Here is an 18,724-nt window from a genome sequence, read left to right as displayed (position 1 = left end):
TCCATCCATCCATCCATCCATCCATCCATCCATCCATCCATCCATCCATCCTCTCTTCCCAATCTCTGTTCCCTCTCTTTCCCCATCCATCCTCCCTCCCCCCCCATACGTTCTCCCACTCCATCCTGTCTTCTCCACTCCCTCCCGTAAAATGAACCCACTTCCGGTTGTTGGCGGTTAGTTACTTGCCGCTTCACCCGGGCTCTGGGAGCTGCCTCCGCGGATCGCCTCACTGAGCAGTGGCGGCGCTGCGTCCGTGGCCAAAGTTAGTGCAGGGAGCAGTCACACTCACACAGCTGTGTTTTGAGTCTGTGTGAGGATAGTAAGCGTCATTAAACCTCTGAGGGTCCTGGTCTGTGCCCCAGCACGCAGCGGTTACCTCGGTCTGAGAGATGATGAAACTTTGCCTGGTTTTGGGATTAATCTCTATCTCCAGTGTAAGTACACCACTAATTTCCTCAATGTGCGTTTAAACTCCTCTTGTGTATGGTGTCTATCAGGGCCATTGCTGTCGTGGAAGTGCATGGGAGTCTGCAGTGAGAGGAGAATGTGTTATTGCCACGAACTACAATGAGAGAATTTTTGAATGAAAACAACAGTCAGTGTGGAGAGTGCCAGATTGAACTGAATGATTGCGGTGTGTGGTATGGTTCACAGGCTAACAGTGCCCTCAGAAGTGATGCCAGTTATCCAGCACTAGCTCTGTTTGTGTCTCTGTCCTCTCAGAATGAACTCACTGTTCCTGGGGCACCTGTTGGCCTGGGACTGCATGCACGGGCTGTAAAGGGTGAAATTCTTGCCCAGCTCAATATCTCCATAAACGCAGATTTTCAGTTGTGTGCTCAGCCTTTTTGTTTTTGGGATTCACACCTAAGATACAGCAGTACCTCCTGTGGACACAAGTGTTTGTCAATGTAAGAGGTCCAATGTGGAGCTGATACTGAGCTGAGGGACAGTGATACAGTGGGACAGCTGTTTGCAGAGCAGAGACAGAGTGCAGTGACATCTCCCAGGGGTAGCAGCTAGGGACACTTTTATTGATAAATGTTAATAACGTCCACTGGAGGAGAGAGGAGCAGAGACTTACAATAAGCTAGTGGCAGAATTCCCAGAAAAATAATCAATAGAGCAGGATCAGAGAGGAGGAGGATAGGAACAGAGAGAGAGAGAGAAAGAGAATAGGAATAGAGAGAGAAGGGGTTTGGGGCAGAGAGAGGGCAGAGGCAAGAACAGAGAGGAGAGCGGGCAGGGGGACAAGGACAGAGAGTTGAGTTGGAACAGGGAGTAGAGAACTATCAGAGACAAGAGCAATAACAGAGAAAAGTAAATTGTGGTGTGATTAAAGCAGAACTGGTGGCACTATTAAACCTAGATTTCCAGAAGACCTTTGAAACGATGCCACATCAAAGATTATTGAAGAAAATAAAAGCTCATGGTGTAGGGGGTAACATGTCGGCTGGTTAGCAGGAAGCAGAGAGAAGGAATAAGTGGCTAGCAGGATGTCAGAGTGGAGTGGCACAGGGCTTGGTGCTGGGGCCTCTTTACAATTTACATCAATTGTCTGGAGGAAGGGACTGAAGGTGTGGGAGCTGATGATGCAAAGAAAGGCAGGAATGTCAGTTGTGAAGACGGCACAAAAAGGTATAGATAGGCTCAGTGAGTGGACAAAGATCTGTCCATTTTGCCAGAAAGAGTGAAGAAAGAATCATTCAGTAAATAGTGAGAGGCTGCAGAGTTCTGAGATACAGAGAGATATGTGTGTCCTAGTGCATGAATCGCAAAAAGTTAGCATGCAGGTACAGCAAATAATCAGGAAAGATCATAGAATGCTATGTTTCATTGTGAATTGAATGCAAGAGTACGGAGGCTATGGTTCAGTTATACAGGGCATTTAGTGAGACCACGTCTGGAGTACTGTGTACAGTAATGGCATTTACAGAAGGATGTTAATGCATTGGAAGCAGATCAGAGAAGGGTTACTGGGCTAATACCCAGAATGGGTGGATTGCCTTATGAGATAAGGCTGCGCCTGTATCCTGTGGAGTTTAGAAAAATCAGAGATGATTGAATTGAAATGTCTAAGATCCTGAGGGGACTTGACCAGAAGGGATGTTTCCTCTTGTGGTAGGGTCATGGTTTAAAAATAGGAGGGTCACTCATTTAAAACAAAAATTAAGAATCACATTTTTTCACTCTCAGAGGACTGAGTGTCATTGGAATTGCCTCCTCAAAAAGCAGTGGATTCAGAATCTAAATATTTTTAAGGTGGATGGACTCTTGATTACCATGGGAATGGAAGAACATTGGGGACATGCAAGGATGTAGAGTTGAGATTAAAATCAGATCAGCTATGAATGGTAGTGCAGGCTCAAAGGGCCAGTGGCCTGCTCCTGTTCTTTGTTTGTACATTCATATGAAACTGACAGGTTGGAGAAGGAGGATAGGTGGCAGATGGGATTCAATACAGAGAAGTGTGAGGTGATATACTTTGGGCAGAAAAACATTGACAGTCAATATAAAATAGAGGGTACAATTCTAAAGTGAGTGCAAAAGCAGAGGGACCTGGGGCTATGTCTGTAGGTGGCAGGACAAGTGGAGAGAACAGTTGATAAAGTAGACAGTTTTCTTGTATTTATTAATAGGGACAAAGGGGACAAAGAGTACAAGAGAAAGAAACTAAACTTGTATAAGACACTTGTTAAAGCTAAGCTGGAGCATTGTGTACAGTGGTGAGCAACACACAATAGGACAAATGTGAACAATGGAGAGAGTGCAGAAGGAATTTACAAGAATGGTTCCAGGAATGAGAAACTTCAGTGATGGGGATAGATTGAAGAAGTTTGGACTGTTCTCCTTGGAGAGAACAAAGTTAGCGAGGGAACTCTGATAGAGGTTTTCAAAATCATGACTGGATACAGTAGATGGGGAGAAGCTGTTCCAGTTTGTAAAAAGAATAAGGATGAGAGGGCATAGATTTAAAGTGATGTGCAAAAGAGTCAAGAGTGAAATGAGAAAAAAAACCCTTGTTAGGCTGCATTTGGAGTGTTGCGTGCAGTTTTGGTCACCATATTACCAGAAGGATGTGGAAGCTTTGGAGAGAGTGCAGAGAAGGTTCACCGGGATGTTGCCTGGGTCTCGAGGGCATTGGCTATGAGGAAAGGTAAAAAAGACTGTGTGATTTTTTTTCAGTGGAAAGACAGTAGCTGAGGGGAAACCTGATAGAGGTCTACAAAATTAAGAGGCATAGATAGGGTGGATAGTCAGAAGCTTGTTCCTAGGATTGAAGTTTCAATTACAAAGGGGCACAGGTTCAAGGTGAGAGGGGGAAAGTTTAAGGGAGATGTGCAAGGGAAGTTTTTCAGGCAGAGAGTGGTAGGAGGCTGGAACACACTGCCAGAAGAGGTTGTAGAAGCAGTCATGTTGGTGACATTTAAGAGGCATCTGGATGGTCACATGAATAGGGAGACAATTGAGGGTTATGCACTAAATAAGGGCAGAAGGTTTGTTTTTTTAGATTAGTTAGAGCATGATGATCAATACAGGTTTGGAAGGCCAATGGGCGTGTTCCTGTGCTGTACTTCTGTTATGTTCTTTTGAGCAGCTTGCTCCAGGATAACTCAATGGGCTGAAATAACAACTCTTGAACCCTGTGTGAAAGGTGGTCTGGGAATCTTAAGTCTGCCTTAAACTGGTTAATGACTGTGTGAAAATACACTGCAGATAACTTGAGTAACTAGCTGGCATTTGAGCAAATTAAGCCTTTTTACTCGTTTACCAATTAGCACCCAGCAAATCTAAGCACTTTCCTTTTCTCTCTTACATTGTTTACAGCTTAGAATTCTTTGTCAGTTAGATGCATTAAGATTGACTATTTTTGACAAACTGTGATGTAAAATCACCTTTCCATATCCTAAAAGACTTAATTCGAGTGTAATGCTTTGTCTAAAAAGTCTACAAAGGAGCCAAATGCTGAATGTTTTAACCTTCAGTTGAAATATGCACTTTGTGCAACAGCTTGTAGTCACACAATCTCCAGTTTCTCTTGTAAGTAGTGTGAATACTTGGTTAGTTTTGGCTTTGCCTTGTCCCTTGTTCCTTAATGTATAATTTTATACACCAGCCCAGACCAGTGCACCATAGTTTCCTCACATCCAGGGGTTTGATGTCAGGGACTGGGACTTTTAGTTGAAGTATGTGGATACACGGAAATGTTTCATGTCATTTCTGGCCTCAGAGCTGCTTTTACAGACTCGTTCGTTCTCAAGCTGATTTTTGGGCGAGTCTCCTGAGATATTTGTAACAGTTGCCTTGGTTCCAAACGTGCCCTGTTAGCAGTGTTTTGCTCAGTGAAGGCATTAAATGTCCATGGGTTTTTGAAAACTGCACTGATTTTTCAAAAAGGAGACCAAGTATGTGGATGAGGGTAGGGCAATTGATGTAGTATTCAGCAAAGCCTTTGACAGGGTCGCATGCGGGAGACTGATAAAGAAGGTAAAAGCTCATGGGATCCAGGGTAAATCGGCACGTTGGATCCAAAATTGGCTTGCTGTGTGTAGAAGATTGTGTAACTGGAAGCCAGTGTCCGGTGGCACACCACAGGATTTGGTGTTGGGTCCCTTTATTGTTTGGATATCTATAAACAATGTAGATGAGAAAGTGGGTGGGGGGTGATTAACAAGTTTGTGGTTGACACCATGATTGGCCAGGTGGTTGACAGTGAGGAGAAAGGTCTTAGATTACAGAAGGATATGAACAGATTGGTCAGATGGATACATGGACTTTAACCCTGACAAGTGTGAGATGATACACTTTGGAAGAAGTAACAAGACAAACGATTACACAATGATTGCAGGACACCAGGAAGCTTAGAGAGGATTTTGGGATCTTTGTCCACAGATCCCTGAAGGTGGCAGGACAGGTTAATAGGGTAGGTCAGAAGACATTCAGGACACTTGTTCTTAACTGGTTGAGGCATAGATTATAAGAGCAGGGAGGCTATGTTGGATCTGTTTAAGATTTTGGTTAGGCCATAGCTGGAATACTGTGTGCAGTTCTGGTCTCTGCAGTGTAGGAAGGAAATGATTGCACTGGAGGAGGTGCAGAGGGCGTTCACCAGGATGTTGTCTGGGATGGAACATTTCAGTGATGAATAGAGACTGGATAAGCTCAGGTTGTTTTCTTTGGAAAGCAGAAAAGGTTGGGAGTGGGGGTAACTGACAGAGGTATACAAGATTGAAGGGCATGGACAGGGTGGATAGAAAGCAGCTGTTCCCCTTAATCGAAGGCTCAATGACAAGGGGGCACCATTTTGAAGTGGAAGGCAGGAGGTTTAGAGGGATTTGAAGAGAAACCTTTTCACCCAGAGGGTGGTGGGGATCTGCCAGGGGCTATAGTTGAGGCGAGAAACCTCACAACCTTTAAAAAACATTTGGATGAGTGTCTGGATGGGCTGAAGAGCCTCTCCTGTGTCATCTGATTCTATGACAAAGGAGGTACTGTTACAAGATAATGCACAGGAAGAAATAACGTTTAATTTCATCAGCCAATTTTAATTTCTTTGTGACAGTGTTTATCAGCTGGCAACAGACGTTACACATTCCAGTATGATAGTTTTATTTACAGAGGGGTGATGCGCTGTGTTCACCGTGAGACAAGACTAAGTGGCCTTCAGTTAGACTGAAGATCAGAACCCACCGCTCCCCACCCCGCCAGAGAAATTGAGCAACACCCCCTGATGCTGCAGAACACCGTCCATGGGGCAATACTGGAGGGAACGCTGTCCAGGGTGCAGTACTGAGGAGATCTCTGTTCACGGTGCAGTACTGGAGGGAACATCATCCAGTCAACAACAAACTAGGTGCCAATAATGGGAGCAAAACTGTCCCGGGGCAGTACTTGGGGGAACACCGTCAAGGGGGCTATATTTGGCGGTGCTCCGTCCAGAGGGGCATACTGGGAGGGAGCTCTGTTCAGGGGCAGTACTGGGGATGCAGCATCTTTTGGGGGTGTGCTCCGACCAGGGGACAGTCCTGTGGGGTGGGGGAGGGGGAATGCTGTACAGGAGTCTATAGTGGGGGGTGTGGGGTGGGAATCACCATCCAGGTGACAGTACTTGTGGGTGGATCTCTTCCAAGGGGAAGTTACAGGGGAAACACCATCCAGGGGTGATTGCCAGCTATGGGGCAGTACTTGGGGATGGACGTGGGGGAGGGGGCGGAGATCACCGTTCAGGGGCCAGTACAGGGAACACTGTCTGGTGTAGATCAGTGATCACTAACCGAGTAAGGGTGCCGGACTCTTCTAAACACCTGAGGATACAGAGCCTTACCTCGTAAGGCAATCGACTCATTCCGGGTATTAGTCCAGTAAATCTTCTCTGACCTGCTTCCGATGCATTAACATCTTCCGTAAGTACGGTGACCATAACCGTACACAGTACTCCAGATGTGGTCTCTCTAATTCCGTATATAACTGAAGGATAACCTCCCTACTCTTACATTCACTTCTCCTCACAATGAGGCATAACATTCTGAGCTTTTCTGATTCCTGCTGTTCTTCTCTACCAGCCTTCTGTGATTCATACTCTAAGACACACAAGTCTCTTTATATCTCAGAGCTCTGTAACCTCTCACCAGTTAGAGAATACAATTCTTTTTTCACCCTTTCTGCCAAAATTTCATATTTTATTTCATTATAGTACTCCATTTGCTAGATCTTTGCCCATTTACTTAACCTTTTTTTTTTGTTGGCTTCTTGTGTCCTCTTCACAACTTATTTTCGTATCTATCTTCATGTCATTAGCAAATTTAGCTCCCATACCTTCAATCCCTTCAGCCAGATCATTGACATAAAATGTAAACACTTTGAGGTTGCAGCACCCAGCCCTATGCCATACCATTATGACATCCTGCCAACCTGATAAAACTCATTTCTTCCTTCTTCCTGCTAGTCAGCCAATCCTCTACCCGTACCAGTATGTTACCCCTTTGACCATGAGTTTTTATTTTCTGCAATAACCTTTGATGCAGCATTTTATCAAACGCCTTTTGGAAATCGAAGTACAGTGCTTCCACTGGTTTCTATTTTGTTCACACTACAAGTTACCTCTTCAAATGACCAATAAATGAGTAAAACGTGATTTCACTTTAACAAAACCTATGTTGGCTCTGCCTCAATGCCTTGAACATATCCAAGTGTCATTCTATAACATTTTTAATGTAGCTTCTTACATTTTCCCTATGACAGATGTGAAGCTTGTTGGCTTGTAGTATCCTGCTTTCGGCCTCCCTCTGTTTTTAAATAAATGAGTAATTTTAGCGAAAGGAACATTGTCCTAACTCTAATGAGTTTCAGAAAATTAAAGCTAACACATCAACTATCTCACTGGTAACTACTTTTTAAGATCCTAGAATGAGGACCCAGGAACTTGTCAACTTACAGTACTACTTTCAGATCCTCCCTCCCTTTCTATTCCTGATTTACACCTTTTTTCAGTGTGTCACTTGCATCCTGTCTAGTAAAGACCAACCCAAAATATCCGTTCAATTTGTCTGCCAGTTCTTTATCCTCCGTTATTAATTCCCCAGACTCATTTCTTATAGGACCAACACTTACTTCGTTAACTCTTTTTTTCAAATATCAAAAGAAATTTCCCACCTATTTTTATATTTCACTGGCTAACTTCCTGTCATTCAGGAGTGGTCTTTCAGTGAAGTTTCCTTCTGCTGTTTACCAACAGGCTGTGCTGTCTAGCCCCTAGTGGTGAAATCCACTTTTAAGTGGCCAGCAATGAACTCTTGTTAGGGTTAAATCAGGTGTCTGATTAATTCATATGTTCAAAGCTAGAGGATAATTGTTGCAATATACACAAAGAAAAAGGAAAGAGGTGAGAATTACAATGGTTTCTCCAACATTCGATGTTAGCGTAGTGACTGCAGCGAAACATGAATGATCACACCCTCATGCTACTTGCATTTTATATCCCATGCACCAGTGCGCTCTCTGTGCTCTGTAATCACCCATGCACTCTCTCTCTCCCTACTCTGTAATCGCCCATGTCCTTTTTCTCTCTCTCCCTGCTCTGTAGTTGTCCCAGCGTGCTCTGTCTCTTTCTCTCTCCCCACTCTGTAATCACCCATGCGCTCTCATCATGTCTGTATTCCATGCTGTGTATCCTCTTTCCAGTCTGGCTCTCTAATTTTCCAGTTCTGACTGAGCTGCTGGTTTCTGAAGTGTTGTCCCTGTTTGAATGATCACTTCCTGCTCAGTGGGAGTTCACTCTGAATACTGGACATGTTTACTGATGCCTCCATGCAGCTTGACTGCTTTTACTGTGTTATTGTGAGTAGATTTCCCACAACTCTGAGGGATATGTTGTTACAATGCTGTTGTATCACCACAAACATGGCAGCTAATGAGTGTACAGCAAGGTCTCAGAAACTGCAGGCGCTACCTTTCTGTACTGTTGTTTCTGGGGTAAATATGTTCCAAACGAGTGACTCTTATCAAAGTTGAAGAAGCCATCAAACAATGCTGAGGGGAGCATTTCAGAGACCTCCTCAACCAGGACTCGGTCATTGATCCAAGGATTCTTGACCGCATCCCACAGCACACTATACACCATGAGCTCAACAACGCTCCAGCCCTGCATGAAGTACAGAAGGCCGTCCGCCAGCTCAAGAACAACAAGGCTGCTGGGACAGACGGTATCCCTGCTGAGGCATTGAAGCGTGGAGGCAAAGATCTCCTGCTGCAGCTACACCTCTTGTTTGCCTTATCTGGAAGGAGGAGAGCATCCTGGGACAGCTCTGAGATGCCACAGTTGAGTATTTTCAAGAAAGCAAATAAGTCTGACTGTCAAATCTACAGCAGAATGTCAACCATTGGAAAAGTCATTGCCAAGGTCCTCCTCAAACGTCTCCTCTGCATGGCTGAGGAACTCCTCCTGGAGCCTCAGTGTGGCTTCCGGCCATAGAGGGGCACAACGGACGTGATTTTAACTGTGTGACAGCTGCAGGAGAAAAGCGGAGAAAAGAACCTACCCCAGTGTTGACCTTACAAAGGCCTTTGGCACCGTCAACTGGGAAGCATTATGGGGTGTCCTTCTCCGCTTTGGCTGTACCACAAAGTTTGCCGCCATTCTTCACCTGGTCCTGACAACATGGTAATGACAAATGGCTCCACCACTGAACCGTTTCCTGTTGGGACTGATGCCAGTCAGGGCTGCATCACCGTCCCAACACTGTTCTCAATTTACCTAGTTGCGATGCCTCACCTCACTGCCAACAAGCTCCCTGTTGGGGTGGAGCTAACCTACAGAACCAGCGGGAAATTATTCACCTTCTGCCACCTTCAAGCCAAAACCAAAGGCAAAACCAACCAGTGTTATTGAGCTGCAGTACACGGATGATGCTTGTGTATGTGCAAACTTCGAGGATGAACTTCAGACCATTGACAGCACCTCTACAGAGGCATATGAAAGCGTGGGTCTCAGCCTGGATATCTGCAAGATGGAAGTCCTCCCAGCCCAGCATTGTGGTGTGAACCCCTGATCATCAAGGTCTACAGGAGGCCTCAGAGAACAATGGCCACTTCCAATACCTTGGGAGTGTCCTGTTAACCAAAGCAGGGCAGCACGGTGGCTCAATGGTTAGCACTGCTGCCTCATAGCACCAGGGACCCGGGTTCAATTCTACCCTGCGGTGAATGTGCAAACTCCACACAGACATTCTCCCCGTGTCTGTGTGGGTTTCTTCTGGGTGCTCCGGTTTCCTCCCACAGTCCAAAGATGTGCAGGCTAGGTGGATTGGCCATGCTAAATTGCCCGTAGTGTTCAGGGGTGTGTAGATTAGGTAGGTTATACGGGGAATGGGTCCGGGTGGGATGCTCTGAGGGTTGGCGTGGACTTGTTGGGCTGAAGGGCCTGTTTCCATACTGTAGGGATTCTATAGTTAGTCTATGATCATTCTATTGATGAAGAGATCCAGCACTGCCTCCAGTATTTTAGCCTTTGGCCACCTGAGGAAAAGGGTGCTTGAGGACGACAGCATCAGATCCAATACCAAGCACATGGCAGACAGAGCTGTGGTGGTTCCCACCCTCCTGTATGGCTCTGAAACATGGACAGTCTACAACAGACCCCTCAAGGCGCTGGAGCAGTACCACCAGCGTGCCTGCATAAGACACTGTGAATTCAGTGGGAAGAAAGACACACCAACACCAGTGACCAGGCCAACATCCCTAGCATCCAGGCACTGACCACCCTCGCTAGGTTGGGAAGGGCTGGGCACGTCGTCTGCATGACCTACATGAGGCTCCCAAGCAGGTAGTCTATTCCTAGCTCCAGAATAGCAGTCTCCCTGGCGAAGTGCAGGATTCCCACTGACACCTGGGAATCACTGGCTCAAGACCGTTCAAAGTGGAGAAGGAGCATCTGAGAAGGCATCAAACACCTCGAGACTTGCCGTTGGGGAATAAGCGGAAGCCAGGCCAAAACAGCGCGCTGCCACACCCACCCCTTCCTACGACCGCATCTTGCTCCAAGTATGGCAGACCCTGCGGAAGCCGCATCAGTCTGCACAGCCACCTACGGACTCACCCTGCGGGTGGAAGAGAGTCATTCTTGTCTGCGAGGGACTGCCGATGATGACAATGATGAAGAAATGTGTTCCAGTTCTCTGAAGCGACCTGTTCTTTGAGTAATATCCAAGGATGTTTTACGTCACCCTGAGAACCCAGCCTGACAAGTTCACAGTTGAATTTAACAGAATGTGGCACTGCTGCAGTGAAAGCCTCGGTGACACATTCATCATCTAAGGGCGGACTTGAACCCACAACCTCGGGAACTAGTGTGTGATCCCCATAGGCTGTCAGTCTTTCACAAGGAACCTATTGCCTCTCATCCTGTGCTGGCCCTTACTCTCCCAATGTTCAAATTGGGCTTTCTAATCTTTCAGATCAAGCATGTTTTATGGGATTGGAGGTCGGGGCTAGTTAGAGCACCCCTTGTGGTCAATGACATTCCTTTGAAGGGTGCTCCCTGGTATACTGTAAGAAATGCAGCAGTCAGTTGGTTTAACTATCCAGAGAACAGGTCCTCTGCCAGTATTGCCCTCCTGCCAGTACTGTAGTGTGGAGTGGCACCCTTTTTACGTCAGGTCGCAGATGAACTCTGGCTGGGACTCCGCCGACTCCCCCCCCCCCACCCCACCCTTTAAACAACATATGGGCACTGGCGCTGGGGAAGTGCAGTTCCGCCTTTGCTTGCATTTGTAAATGTTTGCAGATAGGGCAGAAACTCTGAAAAGAATGTGTGTGTGTGTGTGTGTGTGTAGGAGTGCGTGCGGTTGGAAGTTTAAAAAAACATGTTTGAGATGCCCTTGGGCTGTTCTGATTAGAATCGGGATCGGAAGTGGATGTCTTGGTGTCAGCCTGAAGCACTGACCTGTTTGACTAACAACAAAACAAGTTAGTTAGCCGGCAGTTCAGTGCATCGCAGAGCTAGTAAAATCCACCGTTAATTACATCCAACCACATCGTAAGACATCTGAGCCTTGGCTAAACTGAAACATTCGATGGCTGACAAACCCACATGACCACAACCTTTTACACGTATGTGGAATAAACTGCCGCAGAAAGTGATGGATGCGGGTACAGTTACAATGTTTAAGACATTCGGACAGGTACGTGGATAGGAAAGGTTTAGAGAGATATGGGCTAAATGTAGGTAAATGGGACTAGTTTAATTTGTGTAGGTTGTAGGCTTTGTCTCACAAGATTGATATTAATAGTATGTAGCGTGTAGTTGTAAATGTGCTGGTTTTAATGAATGGAGGAACGCAAATTCAGATCCTGTGGTGGTATTTGTTCTTAAGATGATTAAAGGATTTGATAACAGCAAACTACTGCGGATGCTGGAAATCTGAATCAAAGACAGTGTGCTGGAGAAACTCAGCAGGTCTGGCAGCATCTGTGGAGAGAGAGAGAGAAAACAGTGAATGTTTCACGTCCAGTATGATGGTTGTTCAGAGCTGGATTTAATAGGAAAAGACTGTCTATCCTGGAAAGAGAGATTTGCGAACAAGGGGGCAATGGCCTTCCAGGATAGAGCTGGGTATTTAGGCCCAGCACCAGGAACCACTTCTTCAGGTGAAGGGAAATAGGAAAGGTGCACCCTGTCTCACTAAAAGGCCATTGAGAATCAGGGTCAGCAGAATGTTTTCTGGCAGAGTTTGAGATTGAAGAAGTGGCTTGATTTCACTGTATTTTTTCACAGCCAGGTTGGCGAGAGTGACCAGGTTAATCAGATTCACTGATGGGGTTTGAGGAACCTCCCCCGCTTTCATTTTGAAACAGCACCACGAGTCCTTTTTACAATCAGAGCTTCAGTTTATAGGTTGCCATCTGAGGACACTGCTGACAGACCAGTGTTGCCCCGGTACTGCATTGCACACTCTGCCTCAATTACCACGTTTGTGTCCAGGAGAGGGATGTGAAACCAGAACCTTGGTGGCTCAGATTTAGTGGTGCCCAGCTGAGCCAGAGCTGATCTGAGGAAGGGATAGGGGGAAACGAAGTAAAAACACAGCTCAGCAGTGCCATATGAATGACAGAGCAGATTCAAAGGGTTGAGTGGCATTGTCCTGTTTCTCTGTCACAGGCTGAAGGGGCTGAATGGCCTCCTACTGGCTCTACAGTGGACTGACTACCACTGTCTTGTGCCTCTATCACAGCTCAGGAGCTGAAAGGCTTCATGCTGTTCCTCTTACTTTCCTTCCCGTCCCTCTCTCCAATGACAGTTCCAATGCCTGTTGAATATTGGGATCTGTCCCTGAGCTAAAAGCTGTGTCTAGAGAATGTTTAGTTTGAGGAAACGTTGGCCGTGAAATCTCTGATGGCCAACCTGTTTCCCTCTCCTCCTCAGAGCTAAACTGAGACCAGCACCTTCCTTGTAATTTCAGCACTGACCCAGGGCAAAATTGCAATCACTTTATGAACCACCTGTTTTTAACTGAGCGCTGCTGGAGGCAGATTTGTTTGAAGATTGTGATGATGACCTCCAGGCTCAGCACTTTTGGAGAGTCAGGGGTTGAGTATATTTTGCACGACGATTCAACTTAGTTTGCTTCTTGGGGCTCAGGTGCTTGGGTTTATGGAATTTCCCTCTTGTAACTGCCCAAATCAGCTGGATACCCCTCTTCTGTGGACTCACAGCGTTCAGGTTCAGAGATGGTCAGTACTGGCGGAGTGGTGCACTGCCAGGTGCATCATTTCAGTGTCCAGATATTAAACAGATACCCCATCCCCCCCACCCCGATGTGACACATTTTTACCACAGTATTTTGAAGAAGGTCAGGGGAACTTTCTCTAGGGCCCTCTCCAATATTTTACCCTTTGGCAAATATCACCAGGAAAGTTTCCCTCTGTAACAAAAGTTGCAAATACAAAGTTTACAAGATTGTAACAAGAAACATAAGACTCAGGAGTAGTAGCAGCCCATTGAGTCTGCTCCTCCATTCTATGATATCATGGCAGATCTGATAATCCTCAACTCCACTTTCTTGCCTTTTCCCCATAACCCTCGATTCCCGTTACTGTTTAAAAATCTGTTTGTCTCGGCTTTGAATATCTCAGACCAGAAAAAAGGAAGGAGGCATGGCTCAGGTACAGACAGCTGGGATCAAAGGAATCCCTGGAGGTATATAGAGGATACAGGAGTTTACTGAAGAAGGAAATCAGGAGAGCAAAAAGGGGGCATGAGATAGCTTTGGCTGAGAAGATGAGGGTGAATCCAAAAAGATCCTTTAAGTATATTAAAGGAAAAATAATAACTAGAGAGAGAATAGGACCCTCAAAGACAAAAGTGGACATGTGTGAGTGGAACTGCAGGAAATGGTCGAGGTCCTCAATGAATATTTCTCCTCTGTGTTTACCGTGGATGACTTGGGAACTTGGGGAAGTTAGTGGCGATATCTTGGTGACAGTCCATATCACAGTAGAAGAGGTGTTGGAAGTATTAGAATCTATGAAGGTGGTGTAGTTGCCTGATCCTGATCAGATATATCCAGGAACCCTGCAAGAGGCTAGGGAAGAAATTGCAGGGACCCTGGGTGATGTATTTGCATCATCATTGGCCATGGGTGAGGTCCCGGAAGACTGGAGGGTGGCGAATGTTGTGCCCTTACTCAAGAGGCGCTGTAAAGAAAAACCTGGGAATTATAGACCAGTAAGCTTAACATCTGTGGTAGGTAAGTTACTTGAGAAGATTCTGAGGGATACATGCATTTAGAAAGACAGGATTTGCTTAGGAGTAGTCAGCATGGCTTCGTGTGTGGGAGAGTTTTGTTAGAGTTCTTTGATGAAGGTTGGTGAGGGCAGGGTGGTAGACATAGTCTATTTGGATTTCAATAAGACTTTTGATAAGGTTCCATGTGGTAGGCTGCTCTGGAAGGTTAGATCACATGGAATCTAGGGAGAGCTGGCAAATTGGATACACAATTGGCTTGGTGGTAAGAAGCAGAGAGTAATAGTGGAAGGATGCTTGTCGGACTGGAGGCCTGTGACTAGTCGTGTGCCTCAGGGGTCAGTGCTGGGCCCATTGCAATTTGTTATCTATATTTATGATTTGGATGCGAATGTACAAGGCATGATTAGTAAGTTTGCAGATGACATTAAAATATGCATTATCATGGACAGTGAGGAATGTTATCAGAAATCAGTAGGATCTTGATCAGCTGGGGAAGTGGGCTGAGAAGTGGCAAATGGAGTTTAATATAGATAAGTGTGAGGTGTTGCGTTTTGAAAAGTCAAATCAAGGTAGGAGTTTCATAGTGAATGTTCGGGCCTTAAGGAGTGTAGTGGAACAGAAGGACTTTGGAGTGCAGGTGCACGGTTCTCTGAAAGTGGAGTCACAGGTAGACAGGGCAGTGAAGGCGGCTTTTGGTACACTGGCCTTCATCAGTCAGGGCACTGAGTACAGAAGCTGGGAAGTTATGAAGCACTTGTACAGGACGTTGGGGAGGGCCCACTTGGAGTATTGTGTTCAGTTTTGGTTGCCTTGCTATAGGACGGATGTTATTAAACTGGGAAGAGTGAAGAAGAAATTTATGAGGATGTTGCTAGGACTCGAGGGACAGAGTTATAGGGAGAGGTTGGACAAGCTAGGACTTTTCCTTTAGAGTGCAGGAGACTGAAGGGGGAATCTTTACAGAAGTGTACAAGACCATAGAGGCATGGATAGGATGAATGTACTCAGTCCTTTTTCCCAGGGTTGGGGAATCAATGATAGAGGGAATCCGTTTAAGGTAAGGAGGGAAAGAATGAATGGGAATCTGAGGGGCAACTTTTTTGTACAGAGGGTGATACGCATGTGGAATGAGCTGCCAGTGGAAGTATTTGAGGTGGGTACATTAACAACATTTAAAAGGCATTTGGAAGAATACATGGAAAGGAAAGGTTTAGAAGGATATGGGCCAAGTGCAGGGAAATGGTTTTAGCGTGGATGGACATTTTGGTTGGTATGGACCAGTTTGGGCCGAAGGGCCTGTCTCCATGCTGTAGGACTCTATAACTCTAAAGGAGTTGGAATATCATATTGAGGTTATACAGGAGTTGGTGAGGCGTCTTTTGGAGTACTGTGTTCAGTTCTGGTCACCCTGTTATTGGAAGCATTATGCACTCTCTCCACCAACAATGCTCAGTCGCAGCATTGCATACTGTTCTCAAGATGCACTGCAAAAATTCAGCACAGATCCTCAGAAACCACCTTCCAAACCCATGACTACTTCCATCTAGAAAGACAAGGATAGCAGACAGATGGGAACAACGCCACCTTCAAGTTCCCCTCACCATCCTGACTTGGAAATATGTCACCATTCCTTCACTGTCGCTAGGTCAAAATCCTGGAATTCCCTCCCTACTGGCATTGTGGGTCAACCCATAGCTAGTGGACTGCTGCAGTTCAAGAAGGCAGCTCACCACAACCTTCCCAAGGGCAACAAGCAATAGATGCTGGCCAGCCAGGGACGCCCACGTCACAAATGAAAAAAAAATTAAGTGTAGGTGGGTTCAGAACAGATTTACCAGGATGGTGCTGGAAATGGAGGGTTTGAGTTATAAGGAGAAGCCAGAGAGGCTGAGACTTTTTCACTGGAGCATAGGGGGTTGAGGGTGACCTTTTAGAGTTTTATAAACTCATGACAGCCTTTTGCAGTAAAGGATTTCACAGATTCTCTACCCTCTGAGAGAAGAAGTTCCTCCTCATCTCTGTGTGAAATGTCCTAGACTCTCCCACAAGAGGAAAGAACCTCTCCACATCTACCTTGTCAAGTTCCCCCTAAGAATTTTGTATGTTTCAATAAGTTGCCTCTCATTCTTCTAAACTCCAGTGAGTTCAGGCCTAACCTACTCAAAGACTGTCCATCCATACCTGGTATCAGCCTAGTGAACCTTCACTGGACAGCCTTTAATACTCCTTATCTCCTTAGTTAAGAAGCCCAAAGCTGTTTACAGTGTTACAGTAGTTTGGGACTGTCCCTTTAATTTAAACTGGAGCATTGACAGGGTCACATTCACTGCCCTGAATTCTGCCCAACAACAATGGTTAGATCATCAGTGCTGACTGTGTTGAGACTGTTAAGTCTCCCAGTCCGACATGAGGACGTGATAGAAAACAAAGGTTTTATTTACAGCTGTGGCCCAGGTCTCTTGGGGAGCTGCAGCTGCTGTTGTATTTCTGTTTCCCTGCACCTGAACTGCCACCACCTTCAGAAATGCAGACATGGTCTGCTATTGAAGAACTTCCTCTGGTACTGGATCTGGGGAGAACAAGCCTCAGTTCTTTGTTGTTCTACCAGTTGCTATATTCTGGTGAGCTCATTCCCTAACGCCATGCTCTTCACTAACACCATACTCTTCAGGATCTTCAGCTCTTTAAGGCTGTTCCCAGTATGTGGTGCTGGGATAGGAATGGGGAGGAGTTTTCTGCCACTAATACTCCTGTCTTTATACCAGATAGGGCCTGTCTAATGATCAGTGGTAGAGGACAGACCACTGGTGAGTCTAAACTGAAGAGGTACTTGCCTGACGTAAGAAGTCAGCTTATTGTGTGATGGATACAGTTTACGTTACTGGTCAGACATCATTATGAATGACTTTCAGGAGCTGTATAGAGTTTATCTGCTCCTTTCAGGGACCCGTGCAGATCTCCACACTCTCTTACTCAAAGACTGTGAGATGTTATCGGATTGGCTAGAGTGAGTATAACCTCAAACCTAATCTCCTTCAGAACCATGACGTGAATGGGGGAAGTGAGGAGGTATATACTTAGGTAAGGTAACAGCTGGGTCTTGAACTCAGTTTGGAAGGGATGTCCTTGTAGAGGGAAGAGGGGTGCAGTCCGATGGTTGGGGACAGCCAGCACAGGTCTGGCGGGAGCCTCCTGGGGTTTAATCGGCTGATAGGCTTTTAAGGGAAGTAGTTTAGTGGATAGCAATGTTACAGTTACCCAGGAGTCAGACTAGGATCTTTCTTTCTAAACTCTGCATCCAGCTAAGTAAGCTGGAACTTTCCAAAGTCTCCAACCCTACTACAGTCAGAGATTGTTTTTGGAAAAAGCAGGGCAATTTTTTGTCTGAGACTCAAACTTCCAGGGCGATTCCGACAGAGTCAATGCAATGAGACTGTGTGTCACGTCTGAAAGTACACATTGTGTTGTCTGTCTGTTCTCTGATGATCTGGAGTCTGGCAGATCTGAGCTGTCTATTTAACTCCAAAACAGAATGGGGTTGGGAGTCCAAACAATAGCTAGTTAGCATTTCTACCTGGATTCAAGGCCCACGTGATTACCATTGCCATGGAGATGAGCTTTGAGAATGGACGGCCAGCATTGGATAACAAGGTCTCATAAGATACCAGCAAACCTCGAACACAGGACAGTCTGCAAGAATATCGGAGAGAGAAAGCAAGAAAATAGAAGCAGTTTGCAGACCCTATTGTCCATAACATTTAATGAGAGGAGAAACTTGTGTTTGGGTTGAAGAGGCAGTGTTCATGAAGATCTAAAGGAGGCCGGAGGATTCCTCTAGCTCAGGCTAGAGGCAAAGAATAGCCAGTGTAACCTCTAGGGTGAAAGCCAATTCTGAGATTAGAAATTACTAGGCTTTGAAAGGGAAAGGGAAACAGACCATTGGGAGTACAGAACAGTTTTGGACTGATTCTGGGAGAATTAACTGACTGATTAAGGATCAGTGTAAAATATTATAATAATTTTGGTCATCTTGAAAGTTAAGTGGGGAAAATTTTTCTGCCTTCAAAAAATGTTGCTGAAAAAGAAATGTGTTGTTGAAACTGTTAATCTTGCAGATGCAAGAATGTTAAATTTCAAAAGGAACAACGATTTATACCACATGAGGAAAGGGTGCTCAATAGTTGGTATGTTGATTCTGATTGGGCGAGGCATTACCATGGAGAACTATTCTGTGGTACATTCCCCATGAACCAATCCTGACATAAACTTGAAATCCTGCGGTGTGATTTTTGTTTTAATCACTGGAATTTGAATATCATTTTTAAAAAAGAGTTATCATTTTTGCGGAAAACGTAACACTACTTAGAAAAAATCCGATGACTGCAAAGAGCTTTGGGGGAGTGCTGATGATATGTAGAAATACAAGCTCTTTCTTTGTGAGTGCATAAATGTCCACATTAAGACAGGGAACACAGGAAT

General features: G+C 45.5%; 2 protein-coding genes across 10 annotated transcripts in view; one reads left to right on the top strand and one right to left on the bottom strand.

The window, feature by feature from the left end:
* The window catches only part of numb (NUMB endocytic adaptor protein), a 252,505-nt gene that overhangs the window by 153,730 nt on the left and 80,051 nt on the right, over positions 1-18,724 (bottom strand). The window lies entirely within an intron of this gene.
* The window catches only part of LOC109922879 (papilin-like), a 50,291-nt gene continuing 31,757 nt past the window's right edge, over positions 191-18,724 (top strand). Inside the window, exon 1 of one of the 4 annotated variants that reach the window (XM_048599607.1) lies at positions 191-437. In XM_048599607.1, the coding sequence (XP_048455564.1) occupies positions 393-437 (45 nt within the window). In that variant the 5' untranslated portion in view covers positions 191-392. Of the gene's footprint in view, positions 438-11,458; positions 11,682-18,724 lie in introns of those variants that run through there. The other 3 variants (XM_048599609.1, XM_048599606.1, XM_048599608.1) reach the window with 3 other exon arrangements.

Source organism: Rhincodon typus, chromosome 8, assembly GCF_021869965.1.
Source record: "Rhincodon typus isolate 14 chromosome 8, sRhiTyp1.1, whole genome shotgun sequence".
Lineage (NCBI taxonomy): Eukaryota > Metazoa > Chordata > Chondrichthyes > Orectolobiformes > Rhincodontidae > Rhincodon > Rhincodon typus.
This window is presented reverse-complemented; position numbering and strand designations above follow the sequence as displayed.